The sequence below is a fragment of the Tyto alba genome, unplaced genomic scaffold (assembly GCF_018691265.1).
Source record: "Tyto alba isolate M040663 unplaced genomic scaffold, T.alba_DEE_v4.0 Super-Scaffold_40, whole genome shotgun sequence".
Lineage (NCBI taxonomy): Eukaryota > Metazoa > Chordata > Aves > Strigiformes > Tytonidae > Tyto > Tyto alba.
Window position 1 is genome coordinate 33620856 of NW_024881316.1, and position 27109 is coordinate 33647964.

At 36.2% G+C, this 27109-nt stretch overlaps 1 protein-coding gene across 9 annotated transcripts in view; it reads right to left on the reverse strand.

Moving 5' to 3' along the window:
* Positions 1-27109, reverse strand: part of KIDINS220 (kinase D interacting substrate 220) — an 82660-nt gene that overhangs the window by 15252 nt on the left and 40299 nt on the right. For 6 of the 9 annotated variants that reach the window (XM_042802994.1, XM_042802993.1, XM_042802992.1 and 3 more), the window contains 4 exons: positions 23243-23405; positions 6634-6812; positions 5040-5266; positions 357-467 (listed from right to left, as the gene is read on the reverse strand). In XM_042802994.1, the coding sequence (XP_042658928.1) occupies positions 357-467; positions 5040-5266; positions 6634-6812; positions 23243-23405 (680 nt within the window). The remainder of the gene's footprint in view (positions 1-356; positions 468-5039; positions 5267-6633; positions 6813-23242; positions 23406-27109) is intronic. The other 3 variants (XM_042802997.1, XM_042802996.1, XM_042802995.1) reach the window with 1 other exon arrangement.

Genomic DNA, 27109 nt, shown 5'->3' on the forward strand with positions numbered 1-27109 from the left:
ATTTATATTATTAAAAAAAATTAAACATGAATTTACAAGTAACGCTTTTTTTTACAATATTGCACTATATCAATTTCTTTACTATAGTACAGTTGGCATTTTCATGCCAGTATTACAGGTCATACTCCTCTAATCTTGATACCTGGATGTTAGAATTGGTTTTCCTCTGTAAGGAATTTCTAAAGTTAAAACAAAATACATTCTACATTACATGTTAATAACACTTTTGCTTAAAATATTTATAATATAGAGTTTGTACTTGTCTAATAGTGAATCATCATTAATAACCTCCATTTTCATTACTCACTATATTTACTGTCAAGGTTAGTATTTGAATTATCCTTCAAAATACTTACTAGGCCATTGTTCTGATCTCTGGACAAACTCGTTTTTAGTGGTGGACGTGAGATGAGATGAGAACTGCCAGGGTAATACCTTGGCATGTAAAGATATGGGGCAAAGAATGGCTATGGAAAAAAAAAATGTAACAAAAAAGGGACAAACAATTACACAAATCAAAATGTAATAATAAAATAAAAATTATTTCAACAAAACACATCCTCTAGTTGAGTTTAATAAAGTGAAAATAGCAATTACTAGTAGCTTGCTTTACTTTTTGCATTGAACAGAATTCAATCAAAAGCTCTGCAATGAGTTCTCCAAATCCCTCACCAACTGATCCCCTTCAACTCTCCTCAGAGCCAAGGGGTGCTCTGGCATAGTTTTCTGGAGGAACAGAGTTGGAGTGGTTTTGGTAGCTACACTCTAACGTCTGTTCTGAATACGGAAAAATAATAATTTAAGGATAATTGTGATAATTTCACTCTCTCTGGTCGACTAAGCTCAGTAAAACTTTGAATGATCTGTAATACTCAAGACAATTGTATCAAAAAAAAAAAAAATGTGATACATAACAGCATCACTAGAATTTCCCATATTTGTGGTAACCAATCTGAAGGCTTCCACAAATACTATACTTTATAAATCTCTGGATTTCTATAGCAGACAGTATTTGAGCTTTGTTTTGCTGGGAATATGTTAATGCATGTTGTTCAATACAAATACCATTTAAAGGATCTTAATTATTATAAGACAAAAATCAAAAACATTTTTAAAAACAGAAATGCATTTTCTTCCACAAATAAGTTAGCTCTAATCACGATTTTTATAACCAGGTTCATTTTTATCCCTTTTTACTAACAAATTTCAAGACAACAATCACTATCCAAATTTCCAAAAGTCTTATCAGCACATCTGTGTAAAGGGTCCAAATGAGAATTCAGGTTTTTAATAAAGTCACTCTTAGAAGATCTAGAGATCTCAATCACATACACTTCCATTTGAACAGATGACTCCACATGCTCCAATCTTTCAAGTGCTAAAATCAAGTGTATAAACACGTTTCCTAAAATTCACGTGCTACCCACTGGTAAGCAACAAAACGTGTGTGTGTGTGTGTACGCATGAGCATGCATTTGAGAATCATGAATCTTACAAGTGGTAATGCAGTTAAGAAGTACAAACTGTTTTTCCAATATTACGAAATTTTATTTTGACCTATTTGTGAATTAGGTTTTGAAACAAAGATTTTAATTTCCTTATCAATTATCTTTTAAGGCAATGTACAGGAAAGCAATAGAGTCTTCAGACTTTAGGAAAAGCAGAATTATAGCACTCATTGCTTTCAACTCATTACTCAGTTCTTAAAAAAAACAAAACTACAAATCTCCTAACAATGGCTGTATTAGAGATTTCTGATGTTTCTATACACAGCATTTTCAAAATTGTATTATCCAGCTACTTCACAAAACAGAACGTATTATATGGTTTGTGTTTCTGCACATGACAAGATTGTGATTAGTCTACTGCGCCAAATTCACTATAGAGTAAATAATTTTATGACTCAAGGGCCAATCTATGAGGGAGGAGTAAAATTTGTTGAAATATTACACTTTGGATTTGTCAATAGGACTAAAAAAAAAATAAATCTGCATTCAGAAGCAGCTGTAAATGAACTGAGAAATTCAAGTTTAATTCCTGCATACATCAATTACTTAGCTGGCATATGCTACAACTTTGAGGGATTTATGTAAAACACAAGTGGTTCTATACTCTTAGCTGCTAAAGGTAGTGTCTGCACACTCTTTCACACAATTACCACAAAAATTTGATATGCTCTTTCAACATATATTGTAACCATTAGTCTAATTGGGGAAGTTTGGTTTGCTTTGTTTTAAATAGGTAGGAGAACCAATACCTAGTCTTTGCCTTACATTCACTGATTAGTATAGGAAAATTAATTGATTGTAAATTATTTCACTGTCATAAGGCACAGATTCTAGGCATTTTCTGAAAATTAAACTCTGTTAAAAAAAAGTTCATGTTATTTCTAGAATAATTAAATGCTTCAGTTTTCCACTAACAGCTTAAACCACGTGGAAAATCCACAAGCATGAAATATTTAATGATCATACCACATTCAAGGGCCTAGCTCTCACTGCAAAGACTATCCTCTGAAATACGTACTGAGCACCTATTTGTTGGTAGCGAGTCATCAAATTACAAAGCAATTAAAAAAATTTGTCCAATAAGGCAATTATCTCACAATTCTTTCATAATTTCTAATTACACTTTGAGCCCACTTCAGCTGCTCCACTGCTTCCCAACCGTGGGATTAGTTCTCCATTATAGGCTTGAACTCTACACTCAATATTCATTTGAAGTATGTAATGCAGATACCATGAAAACATGAGAACAGTATAAATACATGTTGGGCATAAAGCAATGTAGAGCTGTTCTCAAAGTTTGCAGATAGCCTATAAAGCATAAGTGTGGTGTTCACTATTTTTCCAAGATATCAAAGAATTTGCTCCTCTTTTGCAAAAAAAAAAAAAAAAAAAGTCTTCATGTACCATAATTTCTAGTTCCCACCCAGGAAATCCCCATTAGTCTTGCCTACTGCTCTGACCTTCCCCATAAGAAACATGGTCTCCACAATGATCCATGATAGCAGCAATTTTGAGAAGCTGAACCTGAATCCAACTTATAGACAGGCCATTAGACAGTGGTAAAATGTACACATCCAGCATAGTCCTGTAGGAAAAAAGCCAAATTGAAGAGCTGCTGAATGGGACTATTATCTTTCCCTTATAGGGAGGGACAATGGGGCTTTAAATAAAAAATTAATAGATTGTGTCACTAGAAGTTCAAGTTCCACAACACAGGAGCACCTAAAGAACAAAGCAGAAACATACATAATAAAATAATTGTATTTCCTAAAAAACAAACCATTTTTTCCCCAACAGGCTCAAAGGCTTTTTTCTTAAGCAAAAATGATTGCTTAAAGACAACAGGACAGGAACCATTTACTGGTCAGAATAAGGCATCTATCCTCAGAACTTAGGACTTTTTGCATAAAATTCAGGTATTTCCACAGAAGTATTTGAATCCATTGTGTTGTGTCATACAGGTATCCAAGACGTCTCAAACTTCTACTGGGGAGAGCCTATTCTTCAGCTGCTGTTCTTTTTTTAAACACCATTCTTACAAAAGCCTGAGAAGTGAAACATGATTGAAAATGTTGAAGGAAACAGCCTTTCAGTCTAAACTTTCTACTATTATAAGGTTCTCATCACTTATCTTAATATGTGCTGTTCATGACAGCACCTTTATGAGTCCAAAGTAATGAATATAGCGCTTTGTCAATATTTGAAAGTGTGAAACACTAAAATCAATTATACCTTAGAAGGGCAGTAAAAAATTCTAGAGAGAAAAGCCAAAACAGAAGTATTTCAGTCTTCAGCAGGCAAAAAAGTATGCCTGTAAGTCTGTGTATACACTTAATACAAATGAACAAATAAACCGATTATAAGAACATCTTATGACTCACCAATAATTGCTTTTGTAAAGCTTAGTAGACCCAAAAACCCATACAAGTTTCCCCTGTATATCACCCCATACTTTAAACCTTGTCATGTACAGTAACACAGACACAAACCCAGGGTTTTCAATTAAGCATCTACTTGAACAAAGCTGAGCTAGTATCAGCACAAAGATTCATGTGACAAGCATGCTCAACTACTTCAAAGTATATGCCGTTTTAAGTTATTTTAAACAAAATAGTATATTGTCAATGTAATAATGGTACATAAGAATAAATTTAGAACAGATAACTTAAAAAGTTCTCTGCTACACGTACTCTTTTGTGCCTTGGTTAACAAACACTGATTTAGCAATAACTTAATTTTCTTTCCAGCTTATTAACTTAAACATTTACCTATGGTCAAATCTACTTAAAGTTGAGGCCATTTCCTGTATATAGAAGGAAGCTATGACGTACATCAGCTTTCTACTTTTTTTTTTCCTGATAGTACTGCAGAAAAAAAAAAGTAAAAATAAAGTTTAAAAATACTGAATACATCTCCCCAAAATAGAATGTTTAGACTTGATCTGACTATAAAGTATTTCATACAATTTTCAAGTGAGTCATGCTCAGGACTACATTTTCTGAGGCCCACGAATAGCTCAAAAATTTATGTTTTATGCAATTTAAACTAGTATTTTTTAGTGCAATTTAAACAGTTTAGGGAAAAGATCCCAGAATAACTTTTTAAAAAGAGACAAAAGGGAAGACAGACATACATTCTTGTGATGTAGCTCCCCCCTTGAGTTTCTGTATGCTTTAACCAAAGTCACCAGGAAAAAGCTGGGATCCCTTCCAATGTCTGTGAGCAAGTATATGAACGACTGAGCACAGTTCACCCCACAAAAATAAAAAAATCCCTGCAATATCCTATAATCGAGGAGTGTCTCAAAATTATTTGACATTTTTCTCCTGGTGTAATTTGTTTTTCTGATGTAATTTATCACATTTTTCCCCCAGACTACAGTGACTGAACATTACTGTGAAATTTGCCAACTTTTGGACTTTTCTCCATTCCTAAATAAAACTTGCATGGGTCTTCTAATATTTTATAGATGACATCTGCAATATTACCAGATTAAATCAGAAGAATGTTAATTGGTTCTCGATTATTTACCCGATTGTAAAATGGATGCTGAGGTCCTGTCATACCACTATAGTAACTGCTGTGAGGTTGTGGTGATAAAACTCCACTATTGAAAGGTCCGTTGAAAGAGGTTGTAGAAGAGCAAGCTGATGAAGGCTGACTGAACAGGGATGTTGCTCTAGCAGGTGCCTCATGTAAAGGCAACGTGGGATAAGGAAGTCCTCCAATATTCATTTGATCTCTCGCAGCACGAACATCTGAAAAGAAAAAGTTTAAAAAGAATGAGATTTTGCTTGAAATATTTGAAAAAGTTTTAATTTGTTTGACAATTCATTACACAGTACATTTTTGTGTATCATGTTCTCCAAGCAGAACTCAAGTGAAACATCAAATGTCACTTTCAGCTGCATTCAGTTGATTTCTCTTGAGGATCACATATACACAGGAGTCGTTAGGAAAGTTAGGACAATTTATTGCATAAATTTACACAGCATATTAAATGCCTCTAAACATTCTCTCTCAGAGAGAAAAAGTTACAAATCCCAACCCAAATGGGAAGAAATGCAGCAAAACATCACACGAGGTATGTCTGATGTGGTAGTCAGACCTGTACTCCTTCTGAAGAGATTAATGAGACAGAGCCTGTGAACAAAGTTAGGCCATCCCACTGCAGCCATCCAGTGCAGAGAAGGAAGTTGAAAAAAAAATAAGAACAAAAAGGATTCCAGTTAAGGACTGAAGAAAAACATCACAACAGAAAAGACAGGCAAAGAGAACTATTAATACCTGAATTCAGTTCCCACCTAGAATATTGAGCGTTATACTAAAGACTCATAAGGATCCTTTTCTAAATTTAAATTTCTGATTTTCTTCAAAGCTTTAGCACCTCTTAACAGTTTGAAATGTTAGGATGCCTTAGCCTTACTCCAGAGGCAATAGGAATCCCTGAGACTGGACAAGAAGTGCCATACCACGTGCCACAGCCAACCACAGCAACAATGAGAGGTCAGAACATAGAATGCTGAGCAGAGTGTTTTTGCAGAACAGAACATACCTGAACCTAACTGCATTTTTTGAGACTACAAGCAAGCAAAGGTAACTGCTTAACAACCACTGCACAATAAAAAATACTTGTACTATAAACAACACTTGGCCTAGGATGAATTGAAGTATCATACTATAGCAGACTAAAAAGTAACTCACAGGTACCCACCACACAGGTGTCTAGCTGGGTAGACATCAGATGGAGAAATTCCACTTTGTTTCACTGGCTTCAGTTCTACAGGATCTTACTGATGCTATTCAAAATTGTTAACAAAGATCTAGAATGCAACTTGCATCTCTACTACTAAAATTTTACTGTGTGTATTGGTTCCTTCAATCTGCTAAAGCAGTCTTCAAATCAAGAACAGTGCATTCTCCCCCCTCCAAAAGAGGAGCTTTAGTCTAGCATGATCTGGTCTTTACATCAAAGCTACTAAGAAAAACTGAAAGTCAAATCAGACAATCTGAGGGTCTGATTTGATGAACAAATCACAATTCTGCATAACATGCAAAGCACCTCTACCTAAAATTAAAATAATAATACAATTGTCATTTTCCATTTATACAAAAGCATACTCACCTGCAATGATTTCTCGTAGCTTGGGATCTAAGTTTACTGTACATGGCAAAAAGGTTCTTACATCACGTGCAACAAGAACAGGTGTTCGTGAAGATAAAAATACTTCAAAGTTCCGTATATCTCCATCAATTTCAAGTAGAGGTTCAACATCTTTAGTTGTAGGAATATTCTTTGAAATTCTGGAGGTGGGGGGAAAAAAATCAGATAAATCATAAACCATGTTCATTACAGTATGACTTCCACTTGCAATAGCAATATTCTAGGGAGAAATACCAGTACACTTGCATCCATTCTCCCTGTTCTCCAGAAAATGAAGAGAACCCGTAGGAGCTACACTGTCTGCAGAAAGAACAATTTAACACTTTCTAATATGCAAAAAAATCTCAAACTGTTAAGTAATATGATCTAGCTGTATGCTTCAGAGAAATCTCAAAAAATCCATACAGAAGGCTAAAATCAGATCAGGAATTTATAGATTAGCAACATCAAATCCAAAGTAAGCAAAAATAACGTTTATCAACATTAACCTCAAACACTCACTGAAATTCTGATACCCTAGTCACAAATTCCATGGTTAAAAAAAATCTCATTTTTAAACTAACATTCCTTGTAACAGGAACACTCAGGCATTTTAGACATCGTTCAAAACCCAACTGTATGTGATTTCATGATACAAAGTGGAAGAACAACTGCCTGCTTTCAAGTAATTCACCTTCTATGAAGCCATAAACAGAAGGTAACAAAAGAATGAGACATGATCAATATAAGGGATTATTGATGCATTATGACTACTGGCAAGAAATGGTGGGGTTTTTTTGTAAACACTAGTATAAAGGACAATTTTAGGAAGGAATGAGGAGAAGGATTAAATGCTACCCCTGTGGAAGTTTATGAAAAGCTCCTACCAAATGCAAGCAAGGGATGGAGGCTGACATGACGCATCAGATGGATCTATCTTATTTGACCTCTCATCTCATAGTATTAAGACTGGTATCTCATCTGATACCAAATGAGAAATTATAATCTCAATTAAAGACTACTGAAACTAAAAAAAATGCTTCTCACACCCAGTATAATAAAAATGAAAACAGTGAAAGAATGCACTGAGAACGGTCGATACGGTTATAGTAATGAGTATAAAGTGACTGACAGCACTCTGTATGGATACCAGTGAAATAACGGTGCTATATTTAAAGTAAGAATATTAAAAAGTTCTGAGGAAAAAACCACAACAAAACAAACAACACTTTATATAAATATAAAATGAATGATGCACCTCACTAGTTAATGGCTTTTCCCAAAGACATATTATGATCACAGTTCCATGAAAAGGGATGAAAGCATAGACACGATGACTGCTCTGTGAGCTGCTCTAACTTTCTAAAACGAAGAAGTTAGCATAGCACAAAGAAAGCCTAAGAGTTTTCTCTGATTATTGGACAATTAAAGCAGCTAAGGCAACCACCAGAGCTGTCACAGGGGAAAGGAGTGTCCTGATGCATGGATGGAAAGGAACAAATGAGCCTTCATGTACGCTCAGTAACCTACCAAACTGCAACCAAGAATATCTTACAATAAATAAATACACATTCATGTGCCTATGAAAAGAACGTAACAGTTTAAAAAAAAACCCAAGCAACTGTAATTGAATTGTATTTTTAATACAGCCAATGAACTAAATCTATCATTAGCTGAACGATCTTACCTTGTTTCACAATTTGTTAGCTTTTTTAAAGCAATGGTCTTTTATTTTTATTTTTAGATTCTCCATAACAAGTAGAATTTTTAATCCCATGGAACACTTCCAGAGACAACAGTGGCAGATTTACACAGAATATTTAGCATTTAAAATTAAGATAAATAGAAGAATTGAGGATCATTGACAGATATTTGAAGTAAGTGCAATTCTTTTACATTAAAAATGTATTTTAATCTTTCAGCCTGATCTTTCAGGACAGTCTTGTCCTATACTAAAAGTAGAATTAACAAATTCTGATAAATTTTACCAGAAAACATCTGAATGGACCATGTACCTAACAGATGGAGGATACTGCCATACCATGCTGTCATAAGCAGAATATAGGAATAACTTTATTCACAGTCAGTCGTTACTTCTACAGCACAGAAAAATGTAACAAATATAAAGCATAAAAGCAAGTGTAGCCAATTCTAACAAAGGTTCTGATCTTGTAAATCATTATGAGCAGTTGTCCAGATGGCAGTGGGATTATTCACTTTAGGGAAGTTCAATGCATGTAAGGCTTCACAGGCTCCAGCCTTAACAGAATAAAAGGTGGTACTTCTGTAAGAAGAGAAACTTCACACGCAGAAGTAGGTTACTGTTTCAAAGAATGGAAACGGTTCCTTCTCCAACAGCATTTCAAGAATTCTAACAGGAGCTAAAAGCTGTCCTCACCAAAACGAGTCAATGGTCAAAGGAAAACACCGGCAGTATCAAAGTAAAACTTGTATACGCAACAGAATCTGAGAAGTGGATATTATACACTAATATTTAGATACTGCCTTTGGTTCTTCTATTTTGCCTTGTATAAAATTATGACTAAGCTGACTATAAACATGTACGTTCTTATTCATACATCAGAAATGTAAAAAACCCCAAATCACTAATGCACACTTCAATATACATACATATATTTACTGTAGTATTCTAGACAAGTGTTCAACACTGGAGAAATGAAAATTAAGTCACTTTTTAAGTCAGGGACTGAAGAGTTAAAAAGTGGCCTACTTCAACACTTAAATCTACAAAATAAAAAGCCAAAAGAGAATGTGACATAGATTTAAATAAAACACACAGCTGATGAATCACATGAAAGAAATTAGCTGAATTTTAATGCCAGCTCTACTTAAGTCTGAATGCGAACAGTGTTCTGAATACGATGAACAAAGCTACTGTTCAGAAGCCAATAGCCCACTGCTGGTGTGCAGATTGAAGTCTCTATTCTAACCTCCTGAGCTCAATGTCTTAAACTACGCCTCTGAAAGAAATATTTATGTAAATGATAATCTTTTGGCAAAGAGCCACAAAAATCGCATGTGCCTGTACTTCTCAGATAAAAAAATAAAAGGTTAGCATGTAAAGCACTTTAGGAGTTACTTTTTCTAAAATACAAGCACACACATCTAAAAATAAAGCACTGTGAACACCCTATTCTTATTTTGGGGCTAGATTCTCCTGAGGCAGAAGAATTATTCTTTAAATCAGAAACATCAAAAACTGTCAGTGTTACAGAGTGTCTGTTTCCACAAGAAACTACTTGAATTTAAAAGGAATAAGCCCAAAACAGAACACTACATTGACAGAAAAGAACCGTAAACATTCATTACATTATTCTGCATGTGTCCTTTCCATGCACAGCTAAAATTAAAAACTGCTGTCAGTGTGGATTAAGTTATATTCCAACAATGATGGATTATTTCTATTTTTTTCCTCAAATAAAAATAATTTATTATAAGTACATACAGGTACCTCACCTTATCTTCCATTCAAGAGACTGAATTTCCTCCGAATTTTTTCTAGTTTATGTTCACCTTCCGCAACTGACTTGGAAAATAACCACCATGGTCCAACAGCGGGTCCTGCACTGAATGCTGCCAGCACAGCTTAGATGCCGGGCTGTTGGGCTATACATGACACAGCCCACCTATTTCACTACCTACTGCAGGAGGTGGTTGCCACCACAGGTCGTGCTCCTTCACCACCCAACTAAGTGGTGGTAAAATGACAGTAGCTTCAACTACCTTCACCCACGCTGAAGGCTGTGCTGTGCCCACGTTCCCTGTTTGGTTGGTTATGTCAGGTCCTGGAGGACGCCAACAGGCTCTATCATCTCTTCCCCTGGCCCCCAGCCAGGAGTTCCGCTGCCCATGCTCAAGGCCAGCTCTGATACAGTGCAACTGAGTAAAACCTGGGATGGGACTGCTGTGGAAAGAGCTGCTAGAAGCCTCACTGGAGGCCTCTCTTGCTTGATTCAAGAACTGCCTTCAAGCTCAGGCCTTTGCCCTTGGTCCTTGCCTGAGCTACATCTACATACCTTACTGGTCATGACCTTGACTCACTGACCTGACTTCCTGGCTTGACCTAAAACATGATTCATGGTTACAGGCCACTGAGCTGTTTGCTGTCCCTGCTTACTGTCACTGAACCTGCTCTGATCTTCCTCTTTGGCTACCATGGTACTGCAGCCCCTGCTCACGAGGACAACTCCCTGCCTGTCTTGCCGTCCTCCTCAGCTCCCATCTTGCCTTCTCTCATGGAGCAGCCTGCCCTGCTGCTCCCAGACAGGTGGAAGGGTGACTTCTCTGCAAGTCCTTGTACCCAGAAGGGCCACTCTCCCTGCTCTCTCCAAACCTCTCTCCCTGAAGATGAAAACAAAGAAGTTCTACAAGGTATTCCTTGCACACCTACATTTTTTTTCCTCATGTGTTTTACAGGAGCAAGTAACTATGGGGACAAGAGTCATTTAACTTTTGCATTCCATAAAAAGCAACAGACCTAACTAAATGTTATTAAATAATAAATAGAGCAAGAAAAGGCATGAGCATGAAGGCATGCCATGTTTTATCTTTCACGTGCCTTTTAAATTTTTCTCTCAATGCATTTTAAGACAAAATTGTTGCTTAAAACAATGTAACGACTTCTCACGAAAAATTACACAAAAATATTTTTTTATAAAGGTCTGATACCGTGAAACAGAAAACTAGAAAATCTGAGCCACTTTGGAATGCAATATGAATTTTTTATGCCTAACAGTCTGCTAATGAGACATCTGATCACTAATACCTAATAATCAAATACTAATAATACAATCCTTTGCTCTGATGTTATTCATCCTATTCTTCTCATGTGTGGTCAAGTATAGTGACAGTTTATCTTCTATGCCTAAAGGCGCATTTTTTCTGGATTAAAAGCTCTCACACAAAATGCTCCAGAAAAATCTGCAGTACTATCAAGATCTCAGGATTAGTGCAACAGGTTATTTGAACACTGAAAACCAGCATTTGCTTATAGATACACTTGTATTAAGGCAGGAATAAAAACTCATCACACACTCCGTACTAAAACATAAGGGAATCAGTGTTTTATCTTAATAAAGACCAAAAAAAACTAAAGCTATAGTTTGATATATCTATCTAGACAAAAATTATAAACCCCTCAGTGCATATTAAGCAGTACAAAGACTTCACTGAACAGATGCAATAGCTATTTAAAACTCCTATTACCGTAGGTATTCAGGAAAGCTTGCTTTGCAAAACTGACTAAATATCCAATTCAAGTAACAGTAGATAAAGCACCTCTTCTGAGTGTTCCTGCTTTTGATCATTTCAGAAAGAAAAACCATTTTGATCCTTAAAAGATTGATATTTATTAAACTAATCTCCCAGAGACAGTATCATGCACTGTCACTGAGTCATATTCAAAAGGTCTACTTTTAATACAACTTTTCAGAATACACCCTACACCAGCATTATTTATAATTAAAAAAAAAAAAAGTGTTAATACAGTTACAAATGCCTGGATTCATTCACAGCTTTGCAGTGCTATTTGAATTACAGACAGCAAAGGAATTTTTTAAAAATATATTTATTACACAGATGGAAAAGCAGCAAAACAGAGTAGCACAGAAAAACCTAAGACTGCTCAAAGCTGCTCTGCAAACAAAAAAGTAATCATGTCTCACTAACTGACAAGTCCAACACGCTCACTCACACAAGTAAAATACAAGTATACTGTATTAATCTGGTTTTGGTATTTTCATTACTGAATTTCAGTTACAAAGCTACTTTATGGTTTTATGCAGAGATTCTTTTATTCAATACCTCCACCTGTAGGACTTTAGAAATTCAGCAAGTATTTGCAGGTCCTCTAGCATTAGAAATGGCCATGGTGCATCCTACTCTCCAGCACAAGATTCTTTTCTGAGGCTACATTATAGCATACGCTTAAATCTCAGGACCAGGCAAAAGGACACTGCTCCTCTGAAAGTCCACGGCAAACACTCACAGAAGCATAAATTCCACTTCTCAGAGTAAGTCAAAGACTAATCCACCCATCGGTTGCAACTGCTACCTAGAAACAGAAGGCAAAAAGGTACAATTGCTATGCTACATTAATAGGTTAATAGTCAAAATTCAAGTCAGCCGGGACCAAAGGCATATTACTTCCTTTATACAGCATTTAGATTACCTGATCTGTTCCTTATCTTGCCTTTCTGAAGCAGCTTCTTATGACAGAGCTGATCTAATGAGGCAAATTTATTGTATGGGCATATGAGCAAGTTGTTGCAAGGAATACTAGAGCATCAGCTTCCACAGAACTTGATATTGCATGCTACTGCTCAGTGGTAGGCTTTTACAGCAACGTGAGACACAGGTCTTTTCTGAGTATGAAGCAAGTATTTTATCTCCCCTTTTTTCCTGAGAGATAGATTACATCACATTTATTGTGGGGTAAGAGCCAGGACATGGGCCACTAGCAGTATGTAGCTAAGAGGTGCATTTCCAGCTTATCATCTTACCTCACAATGTTTTCCCATGTTCTCAGGTTTTGAATAAATATTCTACTTTTGACAAAAATGTTCAGCAGACACAAAAAGACATAATCTCCATTTTTATTTCCCAACTTTATCAATTCCCGTAAAAGTACAGAAGTCTCATGAATTGACTTACACAGGTTAAAAGATTTCTTGCCTGAAATTGTTTTGTGTTGCTAAAACTAAGGCTTCTGTGTTCTACGCTAAACTAGTACTAATCAGTGGTGCCTGAAGGGATCTGAAATACACACAGGAGCATTTTTGAGAGATGTCATTAATGCACATTAACTATACTGTAAGCGTTTAAAATTGTCTGGGAAGTATTTTAGAAATATGACTTATTACTCTGTATTACAAAGGTAACCAAAAAAAAGCTAAAAATACTCCCCTGTCTTGTTCTGATTAGCTTTTGCTCCAATTCTTTTTCTCTCCCAATTACCTTTTCATCTAAACCTCCTTCTTACTTGTCATGTCCTCTGGTAGTCTCTTTACTTCTCTTTTATGCCTTGCCTCACGTAAGTCTATTTAGTAGACAGGCTGGGCAACAACCACCTACTACTCAACTGGTATGTTGCCTTTTAACATTGAGACCACATTATTAGCACAGTAAGAAACATAATAACTTTATGTGCCCTGCATTTTAAGCAGGAAGCAATAAAAGGAAACTGAAAAACCAAAAGCAGGTTAAATATTTAGAAGTAATGCCTCACTGTGAGGTCTACAAGAATATTAAATTGTCTACTTAAAGGAAGTGATTTATTTAAACCTGGCCTGGGCAAAAGATGATTGCAGAGAACATTATAACCAGAGTGATGAATGTGGCACCTTCCATAGCTTTTTAATTTTTAATTTCTATAATCACTAAAAAGCTACACTTCTTAAATTAATACATCAATAGATTTTATAAAACTCACAAATCCCTCAAAAGTTAATTTCACCCTTTCTATTAAAAAGTATTTAAACAGTGTCAAAACTGGAATTAACATAATAACCTTCCAGAAAAGTTACATTTCAAATGTTCTTGCTCAATTTTTAGCATTGCTAGAGATTTGCTGAAAACATGTAACACACTTTTCTAAAAAGCACAATTTGATACTTGTCTAGAGCACTGTAATGAAAAAGTAGACAGAAAACGCTTATCTTCAGTTTCTATTTTACTTTTCTTCTTACTTATGTATATTAACAAAAAACCCTCAAATGATTTAGACAAAAGCTTTTAGCTCAACACATAATTGCAACAAAATTACAATAATTGTACCAATTAAAATAATCCTGAATGAACAGTTTGTCATCTTAATGTTCCAATGGTTTATAGAAGGATCTACTTAATTAGCTGAAATTGCTTTCCAATGTTAGTATCAAATGTCATTTGTTAAAAGTTGAACGATTTCGAAAATAATTTAACAAAGCAATTTTACAAAACACCAAGAACCAACATTTTCTTTTCAGCTGAATAAAGCAAGCAGATGTGTCATCAAATTGCTATAAAAATAAATGAGCCTTTATATGGGGAAAAATAAATTTTACTACTAGTGCTACAGAATACTATTTTCTGATTTTTTATGAAATCAATTTCTTTAATAAAATAATTTCATATCATTTATATATTGGTGGTATTTTTAGTATGCTGTAAATACACTTTCTTAAATTGAAGCAGTAAACAATGAAGTAGAAATATTCAACTGTATGTGAAACAGAACGATGTTTTAACCTGCTGAAGTGACTTCCTAATTTGATTCACATGGGCATATCACACAAAACATCTGAAGTTATCAGTAAAACACAGCACCAATGAAATCACGCTACAGAACTCCAAATCTACAGTAATCAACTTCTCTTCCATTTATAACTAAATTAGTTTTTACCAGTTTAATAAAAAGGGAAAAAAAAAAAAAATAAGAGCAACAGAGGATGAGTCCTCTAGTAACCTGAAATTAAGTTTTTCTCTGGCTAACATTACTAGATATAGCTATTTCCGTAGTTGCTTCTAAAAAAGGGGTAACATCAGTAAAAAGACTGGAAAAAAAAGCAAGCAAAAATCATATACCAGTGCTGAAACTGGAAAGACAAGATCTAGAACTGAAGAAATTAAGAACCACCGATACTTTCCATTACCAATAAATCAGATAGAGCAGATGTCTTCCACAAATTATTCCTTAGAATGGTGTAAGAGTTGCAAAAGCATTCAAAAAAGTAATAAATAAACTATGGCTGGCTTAGATCCTTTAGTCACACACACATACCCCAAAAAATCCTGAATAAAAGAAAGCTATTATGTTTTTCTTCTAAATTTGGTGTGTTTTGCCTTGTCACATCATTTTGCCATCCAATTTGACATCCATCATAGGTAGGCATGCATACATATGTGCACAAATACTTTATTGCAGAGGTTAAATTAAGCCCAAGTGACAGATGAATTATATGTTGCTAAATTTTAAACAATGGTTATTTACAACTCTGAGGAAAGCACTACCATTTTCTAATCCTGGAAAATATATATATTTTTTCAAAAATCAAAGATTTAAGATTCTTGATTTCCATAGTTTCCTACAGCTTCCCAAAATGCATGTTTTCAAGGAGATTAAGTAAGGCTGGAGATCCTAATCTGAGCAGACGGCTCATGAAGAGTTTCTTCTATCCTGAGCCAAACTCTCATGTTCTAATACTCTGAATGTGTGAGAACAGTCATGTCACAGAAATTCAGGGACCAGCAACTATCTGCTGATACCCTCACAAAGAACTGGTAAGTCCTGTCTTCATACCCCAGTTTGAGCAAAGCCTGGTCAAAGAATGACAGGTAAAACTGTCCCTCATAATCAAGCATGACAAGCAGAGTAACGTCAAAACCAGCCACTAGGAAGCACATGATTAGAAGCTTGTGTGAATACTTGAATTCTGTACCATTAAACAAATTGTAAATTCAGTTCTGGTGACAAGCACTCTCCTCTCCCCAGTGAGTATCTTTAAGCACTGAGACAGCGAGTAAGTCATGGTCTCTCTTAGGACTATCTCCCTAGACACACCAGCCTTACATTTTTCACAGTTTTACCAGGTAATGGCTAGAATGATATTCAGAAAGCTATGGAATCTAGATCCTAATCCCATGGAAGAGAGAACTATACTTACCATGGCTCTACCAAATTCCTGGGTGAATGTTCTACCCTGATGGTATCCACACAAGACCATGAGGAAATCAACTTTATGCTGTGTTTTTTTTTTTCCTCATGGGGCCCTCTAGAACAGGTAGGTCACTAAATAGTCTTGGTAGTCTGCAGCGTGTTCCTTGCCGTTTTCATTTCAAAGGCCAACTGGAACTTTACTACAGTGCCCACGTCTGCCTGGACAACTCATGCTCACCAGGACCAGAAAGTTCTTGTAACTTGTCATACAGCCTGCCTCAGCAGAACTAATTTAAACACATCTGCAAACTAAAGTAGCCCTTCCTGCTGTGTTGTGTGTTAAACCTAATCTCCTGCTGCAAACAAGTGTTTACAAGTTTAGTCAGTCATTTTCTGAGCATTCTTGAATGCAAAGGTCATATATGTGCCTGAAGTTTCACTTTCAACTGTATAAACTTTAAACACATGAAACAGGCTTTGTCAGTGAAGACAGTCCAGCTACTAACAGCTTTAAGAAGTGCCAGGCTGGTAAATCTACAAGAGAACTGGTTAACTCATAGATACAGAAACTCTACCTAACACCTTCAGATTTCAGGAGGACAAAGGCCTGCAGGCAGGAGGGTTACAAAATTACTTTAGTGGCTCTAGGAACATCTTCCAAAAGACAAAGTACTGCAGACTTCGGTTTCTGCTGTGATAAGGATATAAACAGATAAAATGTGTTCAGCAAATTATCTCATTTAGTGAGTAAACTTAACGAGGAAAGGGACTGAGAAGACATTCCCTCCCATACAATCAGCTTTAATAGCATGATTTTTAATCAACAAGGTGGCAATATCAAATCACTGCCATCTACAGCCTTAAGCAGTAGAAAGTATCAAGAAATAAAGTAAGATGACTAAAACTCAGAGCCTCAAACTGAAATGAAAAACTGAGGCCTTGGGGGAAAAGAAATAAATGGCTCAAATATCTTAGACTGAGGAAGACTTGAGAATCCAAAAAAGAGAGGAGAAAGTATTCAAGTAAAACTGGCACTCCTCACTGCATGGGGAACCAGACAGTGAGGATATTCACAGCAAAATCTTAAATGAGACCAGGGCTCTCCTCATCCTCTTTAATATCTTCTCCACTTTGATACAACCTTTTTGAAATGTGATGACTAGAATCTCAGTGTTTAGAATTTAGATACATTACAGATTTGTATAATGCAAGACCTTCCTTCTACTGCTTTGCTGATAACTCCTAAAGACGCTGTTTCATTTTCTGACTGTTGCTGAGCACTGAAAATATTTTTTCAAAGAAATCAGCAATGATCTTTGAAGTTCTTTCCTCAACGCAGATTTACAGTCTGCTACTATGCTAGCAGGGTTACAGATGAGATTATTTTCTCCAGTATGATACCTGTATCCACCATGACTTTGATCTGCAATTTACTCATAGCTACTTCCACAACCCTCTGTGAAACAGCTGTCCTGGTTACATCCCCACACTGCATCTTCTCCCTCGGCCAGACCATTTACAGGTATGTCAAAGAGCACAAGCATTGGAAACTTTATCTCCATGTTTCTCAGGAGACTCTTATTCCCATTTTTCACTTCCTTCTTTTTTTTTTCTTAAGGCAATCTTGCCTGTTATTAACATAAATTTTAATACATTTACATGTTCTTAGATCAAGACCTTGCTTAAAAGTTCTTAAATTTCAAAATATTATGTTGCCTTCCTCACATGTTCATTGACTGTTGAGAATTCAGTTTCTTGAAAGATACCTTCTCTCTACAAAACCCATAGTGGCTTTTCCCAGTATATCATTTATTTAGATCTGGCACTGACATTTATTCTGGTATATGGATGTTTCATTTAGTCTTCACAAGACAGCACATTCCCATGACTGGCTAATTTACAAGTCTGAGAAGTATCAGTTGCAAACATTCAACAGAAACTTGCTTTAATCTGACAACTTAATTCTCTTATAACTTCGTTTACAGAAAGCCCACGTATTTTATTCCACTTCAGGGCTTTAAAAATTTGCTTTTTGCAACTTCTGCAAACCATTTTGGCATTACACAAAACTGACACTAGGAAGACTCTTTACAGCAACACAGAGAGCACAGCACAACATAAATCTAGAGGAATATTAACTGTATGTCACAATTATAAATAAAATGGTAAAAATAATTCAAGTAGACCAGGATGGAGAGGTAGGTAACAACAATAGCGGGCTTGACCACAGAACAACCTAAACATGAAAGGGCAAGGAGAAGGACAAGAAATCAGAATTAGGAGCTTAACCTGGGAAGGAGAGATGAAAATCCTGATGGTGAGAGATGACTTGAAAAGGCAACACAAACCCAAAGGAGTAAATACTGGTACTAATAAGTATACCAGTTGAAAGCTAAACCAAGAAAAGGTCCAGACCAGTAAAGAAAAAGGCTGGAAGTGAGAGAATATAAGTGAGATGATAGAGCAAGTCAGTTTACGGATGTAAAAAAAGAGCGAAGACATTTTTTTTCAGAATCTGGAACAAAAGCCAGCAATGCAGAGTCAGCATTTTAAATTTTTCAAAATTAGACATAATTACAAAGCATGGGCTTGTTCCCCTCTACAAAAGAATTACAATATAGTATCTCTACCTGTTACTAAGAGAGAAACCTAAGTGACTGCAACCCATAAAAACTCTTCACATAGGGATGCCTGTGCCATGAATTAAAGCCTAATTTCGGTGGGGGGTTTTTTTAAGGCTCTGAGAAAATGTTGCAAATGTAACATTCAGTAGGTTTTCCCATCTCTGCATAGTATGATACAGTAAAGATACACTTCTCCTGACAGAACTGGTTTCATGCTCATCAATAGTCTTCCACATCCATCATAGTATCTATAGAAAAGCTGGAATTTCACACTCCCCAACAATCCTTCACAATAAAATATACTAGTTAGCTTTTTTTTTTAACAACACATTGAAGCACAGAGATATAGGTATATTTATTTAGTAACCAAATTGAGATATCCAGGTTTTTTTCCACCTACTGAAAGCAGAGCTCCCACTAGCTTCAGATATAGCTTTGAACACTGAGCACTTACTAATATCAGCCTACATAACCATAAGCTGTATACCACCTCCCAACAGAGGCACAAACACCATCCAAGTGAAACGTATGACAGTCCAGCATCACACAAACTCTGATGAACAGTTCTAGAGCAGCTTTCAGTTGCCTTAGTTTAGTTTTGGTATTGTATTCTTTTCAACTACAACAGACAGCATTGAGATGTGACAGAAAATAGCTCTCCCCTTTACTACACAGTCAATGCATCTTGCAAAAATAAATTCTGGAAATTACAAAACAGGAGTCTTATGGAGGCAAAACAGCATATAATCAACTAAATCATATATCATAATGCATGCACAGAGAGGAATTAACTTCAGACTAATTTTATTCTTTCATTTCTTAATGCTTGACTACTTGATTCTTTCCATTTTACTATCCTTCTTATATGTTGTGGAAGCATCGCTCATTCTTGGAAATACCAAAAACCAAAGCATCTAGTGAAAAAGATCACTAACATTACAGATGAATACAGAGTATGCCCAGAGTAAGGAGCGAGCGGAGGCTGTGGGTGCTGTGCTGGCCAGCCAGCCATTCTGCGAGTGCCACCTGCCGGCACAGCACCACCCAGCATGGTATCGCGCCCGCGCCCAACCCCGCTTCCGACAGCATCAGCAGCATCGGGAGGAAAGAGCTGGATATAATCTGCCTCCAAAGATACAGCACTGAAACAACTTAGGTTTTATTACCACTCGTCATACCCTCAGTGCGCACACTAATTACCTACCGTAGCTCTTCGGTTGAAGGTCCCTGTAACAGATCGATTTGTTGGGTTAACCCTCCGCCCCGCACAGTCAGCAGTGAAGAGAAAGGCAATGGAGGGTTCTCACTAGTGATTCACAACCTTTTTAACACATGATATTTTAAAAGCTGGAAAAGTAACTATGATTTCAAAGCATTCTCCTTACATGGAGAATGAGATCACACTCCTATACTTAACAGAACCCACAAGATTCCTTTCATCCAAGGGACATTTCCAAGCAGACCCCTCTCCCCACACACTGAAGAGTTCAAAAATGCAACAAAACCAAAGAAGAACTTGCACTGTCACAGTAAAAAGTAGTTTGACACAAACTACTTAATACTAGGAAAATTATATTCTTGCTCCTGTTCTAAAGTACCAAAATATTTAAAAAAACAATCCTTGCAGAATAAAAGGCACGGAAGAAGTAACACAAACTCAGTACAGGAACAGAAGCTACAGTAGTATCAAAATCTGGCATCTATTAATGAAACTCCAAATAGGAAAGCTGCTTTATAAACTATAAAACCTTAGAAAACAGAAACTGCAGTTTTAGATGAGGAACTAAAGTACTCTACTTTGAACTGATACAGAAACAGATATTCAAGCCAAATGACTTCAAACAGTTGTAGATAAAAAGAATAACAATAACACAGAAAGGATTATTCTGGATAAAACAGAATTTTTAGAGCATTAGATAATACCAGAGAAGAGTTCACAGACCTTTTCATATTCAGCATATGGTAAAGATTATCACCCAAATCACCAGAAAGATAGAGATCTCAGCTTTGTTACTACATCAGTAGTTATATATTTAGTTCCTTACAGAAGTAGCTAAGAGAGACATCAACTCTCTGAGTGCGCAGCAGTTATTATTGTGAACTTTTTTTTTTTTTATGGTTAAGTAGTTAAAGAAACTCAGTCTTGTAGCTTTATCATTTTCACATCAAATAATCCTGTTCATATTTTTTGATAAAGAGAGAATCCTCAATGTTGTTCCTCTTTTTCTGTTCCTTGTTTTCCTGATATTGCAGGTAGAATACAAACAGCTTTACTTTAAAGATCACCTTTCCTTTTCCAATATATGGTACAGTGTTCTTTACCATTTCTTCATATTACAGGTCCTAGTTTTATACACTATAAATTTATTTATACTTTTGTAACTGTCAATTGTGAATTGGCACTCTACTCAAGTGGCTATATTACTTCCAAACACAACCTGCACAGTAAGAAGCAAACCGGCATTGTAGGACTCATGAATCTTCTCCACACCAGCCACACTCCAGTTGGCACTGAATAGGAATAGCTCAAGTGTCTGTACTAACAACAAATAATCCAGAACCCAAATAAGTCATTTGCATTCAATTGTGACTATCCTTTCCTTCTCCTCATGTTGGTTCACTACAGATTTAACATTGGTTTATAGTGGAATTACTAGTACCCATTTATGAGAACAATTCAGGTCTCTAATACCTCTGGTTTATCAGAGAACATGAATGTTGTTATGTCTTGAAGATAGCTTTGGACTCTGATAACTCCAGAGTGATTTATTACTGTTGATGATAATAATCAAGACTGTAATGAGTTTGTTGGATAAATACTGAAAACATAAAATTATGAAACATGTCATATGGCAAATCTAAATAAGGGTAAGTTAGAAGTATCTACAGCAAGAGTACTGGAAAACATGACAGGAGAGGGAATCCCTGATGATTCTGAATTATTCCACTTACCTGATCACATAAACATTTGTGACAATAACCATGTGAAACCACAGTGGAAAGGTGGGTTCCCATTACTTTATCCCTAATTTCACTGGTATCCTACACTCACAGAAGAAATGCAAAACCCAGAAACGATCCATTCTCCAGAAAAAAGTGGTTTTTAATCACACACTTCTCTACCTCTGAAGTTTGATATTTCAGCAACAACCCCCTAACTTGAAGCTACTTCAGTCTACTACTTACCCTCTTTGTCTCTCTTCAATCCTCAACCTCATCATGCCCAGTCCACCCTTGTCCCTCTAACTCCTGGGTTGTGTTCAGAACTTAACCCCACGTTGACTTCCCTTTCCTAGTACAACCCACTCCAGTAGTCTTTCCCAACCAATCCTAATTCCATTCTCAACACTTCAACCACTTCCAGTCCACCCCAGATCCTCATTCAGTTCATCTTCTATCATTCCTTGACTCTCAGTGCAGGGCACCATCCCAAAATTTTCTGTCCAAGTTCATTCTCCTCTCAATTCTTCCCCTGGACCCTGCAAAGTCTCTAGATTTTTTGGGAACTTCCTCAATCGGTCCGAGTCCTCCCTCTTCACCTCAGATGTTCTTTTAATCCGATGTCAGTTATTTCCTACACAAGTCAAACCCTTCTTTCACTGACTCATTCTCAGATTCTGCTTTTTTACTATAGGCCCAACTCTCAGTCACATTCTTTCTCTTCATTCCTCCCACTGCCATCAAGTCAGTTGTCACAATCCACAAGTCCTTTCTTACAAGCAGCCAGGTTCTGGAGAGGTATCTTCACTGGCAACATGGGGACCATTTGCTCTCAGTTACAATATCTAGACAGCTCTGTTGGACAACAACTTGTACCAGCAACAGAGAAAGTCACACTTCACTTTCGTATTCCTTAACTGCAGCACAAGGCACTGCCATAGCCTCAAGCACACTTGCTAAGCACCAAACATTCAGAGATCTTTACGATTAAAGGCAGTTTTTGCAGAGCTTAGTTCATATTTCTAACTGGGGGGGGGGGGGGGGGGAACAAACCAAACCAAACAATTTCTAGCTTGGCCAAGGTGGACATGAAAATTGTATTATGAGACAGAAGCACAGCTAGCTATCTGTGAAAGCATGCCAGTATAGTTCTCTTCATTTTTAATACAAAGCGCACATTCGTACATGGTGCATTAAATAGCAATAAAAGTAATTTAAAAGTTTCAAAAAGTTAACAAAAGAAAGTAAGATTGTGGGAATTTTAGATTGTAACTTGGTAGCTGTTTGAAACCCATTTTATTCTAATAATCATTAATAGTGATCACCACTGTAATCATTTAAAAGTGCATACCATTACCAGAATAACACCTACCTCTCATAGATGGTTTTTAAAGTCAGCTGATCCGGAACACCTTCAGTCTCTTCGAGATGCAGTATAAGCCAGGATGTTCTATATGGCCACTGCTCTGTGAGATTTATCCAACTAGCCAGTCTGTCCCAATTGAATGTGATCTGATTAGCTCTCAATAAGCGACCTAATATAACAGTGAAGAAGGGAAGAAACACAGGGGAATTTTTTCCCTTCTGAAGGATATCTTTTTTTTCCCCTCAAAGTAACAGCTATGTAAAGCCCTTTAACCTGATCTGTGAGCTTTCTGGTATTATATTTGTAGCTTAGTAAGTTCAAAATCATCTCAAGTCACATCTAAAAATATCGTTTGAGAAACTAATAAAAAAATTCTTGCCAATACTGGTCAGAACATGAGACTCTCCAAAACTGTCAACTTCAGCTCCAGGCTAAACACTAATTACAATCATCCTGTTACAGGTGAATCTTGAGTTACCTGAACAAAACTCAATAGAGAATTTCACACAGCATTAATTTCTCAATCTAAACACAAAAATCACGCTAATACTGTGGAAGATCATGTGTGCACTGGCATATGAAATATGGCTTAAGTAAGATAAGGGTACAACTGCCATCTTCAATAGCCAATGACGTAAAATTCAAAACTATAAACAAGATTATTTTACGTTAACTAGGCAAGGTATGAATTACAAGTAAAAGTAATCTTAAAAACCAGAAAAAGTTAATGCTACATTTTATGCATTTCAAGTTTTAGCAAATTTTCTAGAACTGTATTACTAGTATCCTCAATGACGTATAACTTACAGTCTGAAGGCTCTGCTCATGAAATCATCGTATATAATCACAGATATAGTACACTAGAAGTGTTCTTGCAGGGGTTTTTTTGCTTGTTTGTTTTTACAACTAACAGTTTGTGATTCTGTTATACTTCCATGTCTGTACTATAATTTGCCCAAACCAGACATTTCATGCTACAAATTGTAATGACAATGTTAAGAGACTGTTCATTTATTTAAAGGATTAGCTCAGAATTTTAGATGTGTTGTCACATATGCATGATCCCTAAAAAAAAAAGGGAAGAAGCAGGGGAAAATGGGGAAGATTACATATTAACACTTGTATATTGATTATACTAGCACTAAATAAACGGAATAGAAAATAAACCATGGGTTATTTTACTTAATTTTGAACAGCATTTACATTTAATTTTTCATAATCTTAGTGAGGGTAAATTAGGACAATCCAAACTGTGCAAGCACTGGGAATGGATCTGCAAAGACAGCCAACACCCCTGTGTTACCCAGGTTGGTTCCAGAGCTAGGCCTCCGCTCAGAGCCATACAACTGTCTCCTTGTATCATACTTCCTACTGAGATGATCACCTCAGCACTGTGCCAGATCTGAACCAGTTCCACCTACTTGTGACATGCTGGAAATAAGTTCTCCCAAATGCAATGTTAAGTTCGGCAGTGGATGCAGCACTGATGCTGCTGTAGCAGGTTTCTGAAACCAAATGGATCAGCAGGAATCAGTTCAGTTCTAGCCTGTATTATTATGCTGGGCATCTACTGGTAAAGCAAACACCTTAAGTGAGACCTGAGATGGTTGCAGCAGGTTTCTTAGCTCCAGCTACGTGCTGTGCAATAGACACAGGCTGTTTCTGAACTGCACCCAGTGTAGGCAATATGGCTACAATCACCTGACGCAGAACTTAATGCCACATTTGTTGAACCCATCCTTTATATGCCTGCAGGCAACTGGTATTTCTGTATCTGTGAAAGTTTTCCTCCTAAAATTGTCTCTCTCAAATGATTCAGCTCTCATTAGAAAATCGAGATTTTTTACTTAAGCATTAAATGTTATTGCAGATGGACATACGTCATATTTCTAAAAACTACAGAGTCATTAAACATAATCTTTTATTGCTAGTATTATTGGCAGAATTGTACTGCAGTCTTCCTAGCAATCAAATTTTATTAGACTTACTGAAACCAGAAATTTTAAAGATTTTATTTTCATTAACATAAGCCAGAGCTTGTGATAAATTGATTAATGTTGAAAAACCTAAAAGAACCCCAAGAGCATAACTCTTTTCCTTCAAAACACAGTAATGTTCACTTTGTTCTCCATTTCTACAGTGTAGTACCACTCTCCATTTACTAAGATCCTTTATCATAAAACCAGAAACCCAGATGAAAAAGAGTTAAGTGGTATAAACCCAAGTAATTCATTTAATTCAGGGGAAGAATTCTACAACACAGAAGCTGTAGAGAATATGATGTACCTAGGATCAATTTGTTAGGGAAGAGCTCAAAGGTATACCATTTCTTAGACACACCACTGATATCTAATGGGTCAATGGGAGAGCTACGGTTGCATGCAAGACTAGATATTAAGAAAAGAAACATAACAAAACCAGAAAGATCTGTATAGTAAATGCAACATTTTTTCAACTAGCTATTTCAAATTTTAAAAGCACTACTTATCCTTTCCATAGGTAGAGGAAAAACTGTTTACTGTCTCTTCAATCATTACACTACTCATTATTTTATGACCCAATAACTTTGTTTACCAGTGGCAAGTTCTCCTGAATTAACCTTCCTAATTTCATCCTCTTATCTAATGAAACTAACTTAATAAGCATGCTAAAGAGTACTAAATATTTTTAAGTATTAAAGACAATACATTTGACACATCTGTGAATCCCTTACATTTTCCAGTTAGTCCTAGAAACTGTTAATATTATTTATTTCATGGAATCACAGAATGGTTGAAGTTGGGAGGGACCTCTGGAGGTCGCCTGGTCCAACCCCCCTGCTCAAGCAGGGCCACCCAAAGCCAGCTGTCCAGGACCGCGTCCAGACAGCTTCTGAATATCTCCAAGGATGAAGACTCCATAACCTCCCTGGACAACCTCTTTCAGTGCTTAGTCACCCTCAGAGTAAAAAAGTGTTTCACTAGCACCTGGTGAATAATAGCAGCTTTCTAAAAGGGTCCACATCCTAATCATAAACATTCAGAATACAAAGCCTAAAACACAGAAACCACGAAATTCAATCCTTTTGAAAAGGCTGCTATTGACTTACACATAAATGAAAAAATGAGTTAAACATACTGAAATTAAGCTCAAGCTGTTACCAAGATATTTTTTTTCTGGTTAAAAATCAAGCCAATTCTGAGTAAAACTCCAAGTTGCCCAGAAGCCTCATACTGTACAATAGTAAATGCTTATGTAAAAGCTTCAGAACCAGGGAGAAAAATAATATTCTCTTTTTATTCCAGCTCCTGGCAACTTGTGGTTCATTGCTTGCTTTCTATTAGTATTTAATTTTACTTTTCAGATATTTAATTGTTTCTGAATCCATGTAAGCTTCCTACATCCATGATACTGTTGCGGAGTTATGCACTTAACTATATACGGTGTGAAAAGTAACTCCACTTGTTTGTTCTGAACCAGTTAGCTGTAAGGTTATTCAGTGCCCTTTAGTGTAATAGAAAAGAGACAGCAAATAATCATTCCCCATTCACTTACTACATGAAGCATGATCTTATTAGACTTCCATAAGTCCTCCAGTTGTTTCCAGCTTTTAAGCCTCAAAAGATACCAATGCCCTGATTGCGTTTCGTTGAAGGAAAACAGGTCATAAAATGCTTTCACCATTCCCAGACTGACCTTTAGGGAAAAAGGACTCCAAATATCCATAGCAAGAATGTAAAGGATATATACCTGGTTTAGACTCACAGTTTACTTTTTAAGGTACCAGCACTATGAGCTTTGTTCACATTAGAGTATTACAAACTTTAAAAGTGTATTTTATTATCACACTTCAAAATTAAAAAATATAAAACTTCCCAGAAGTATAGACTAGAA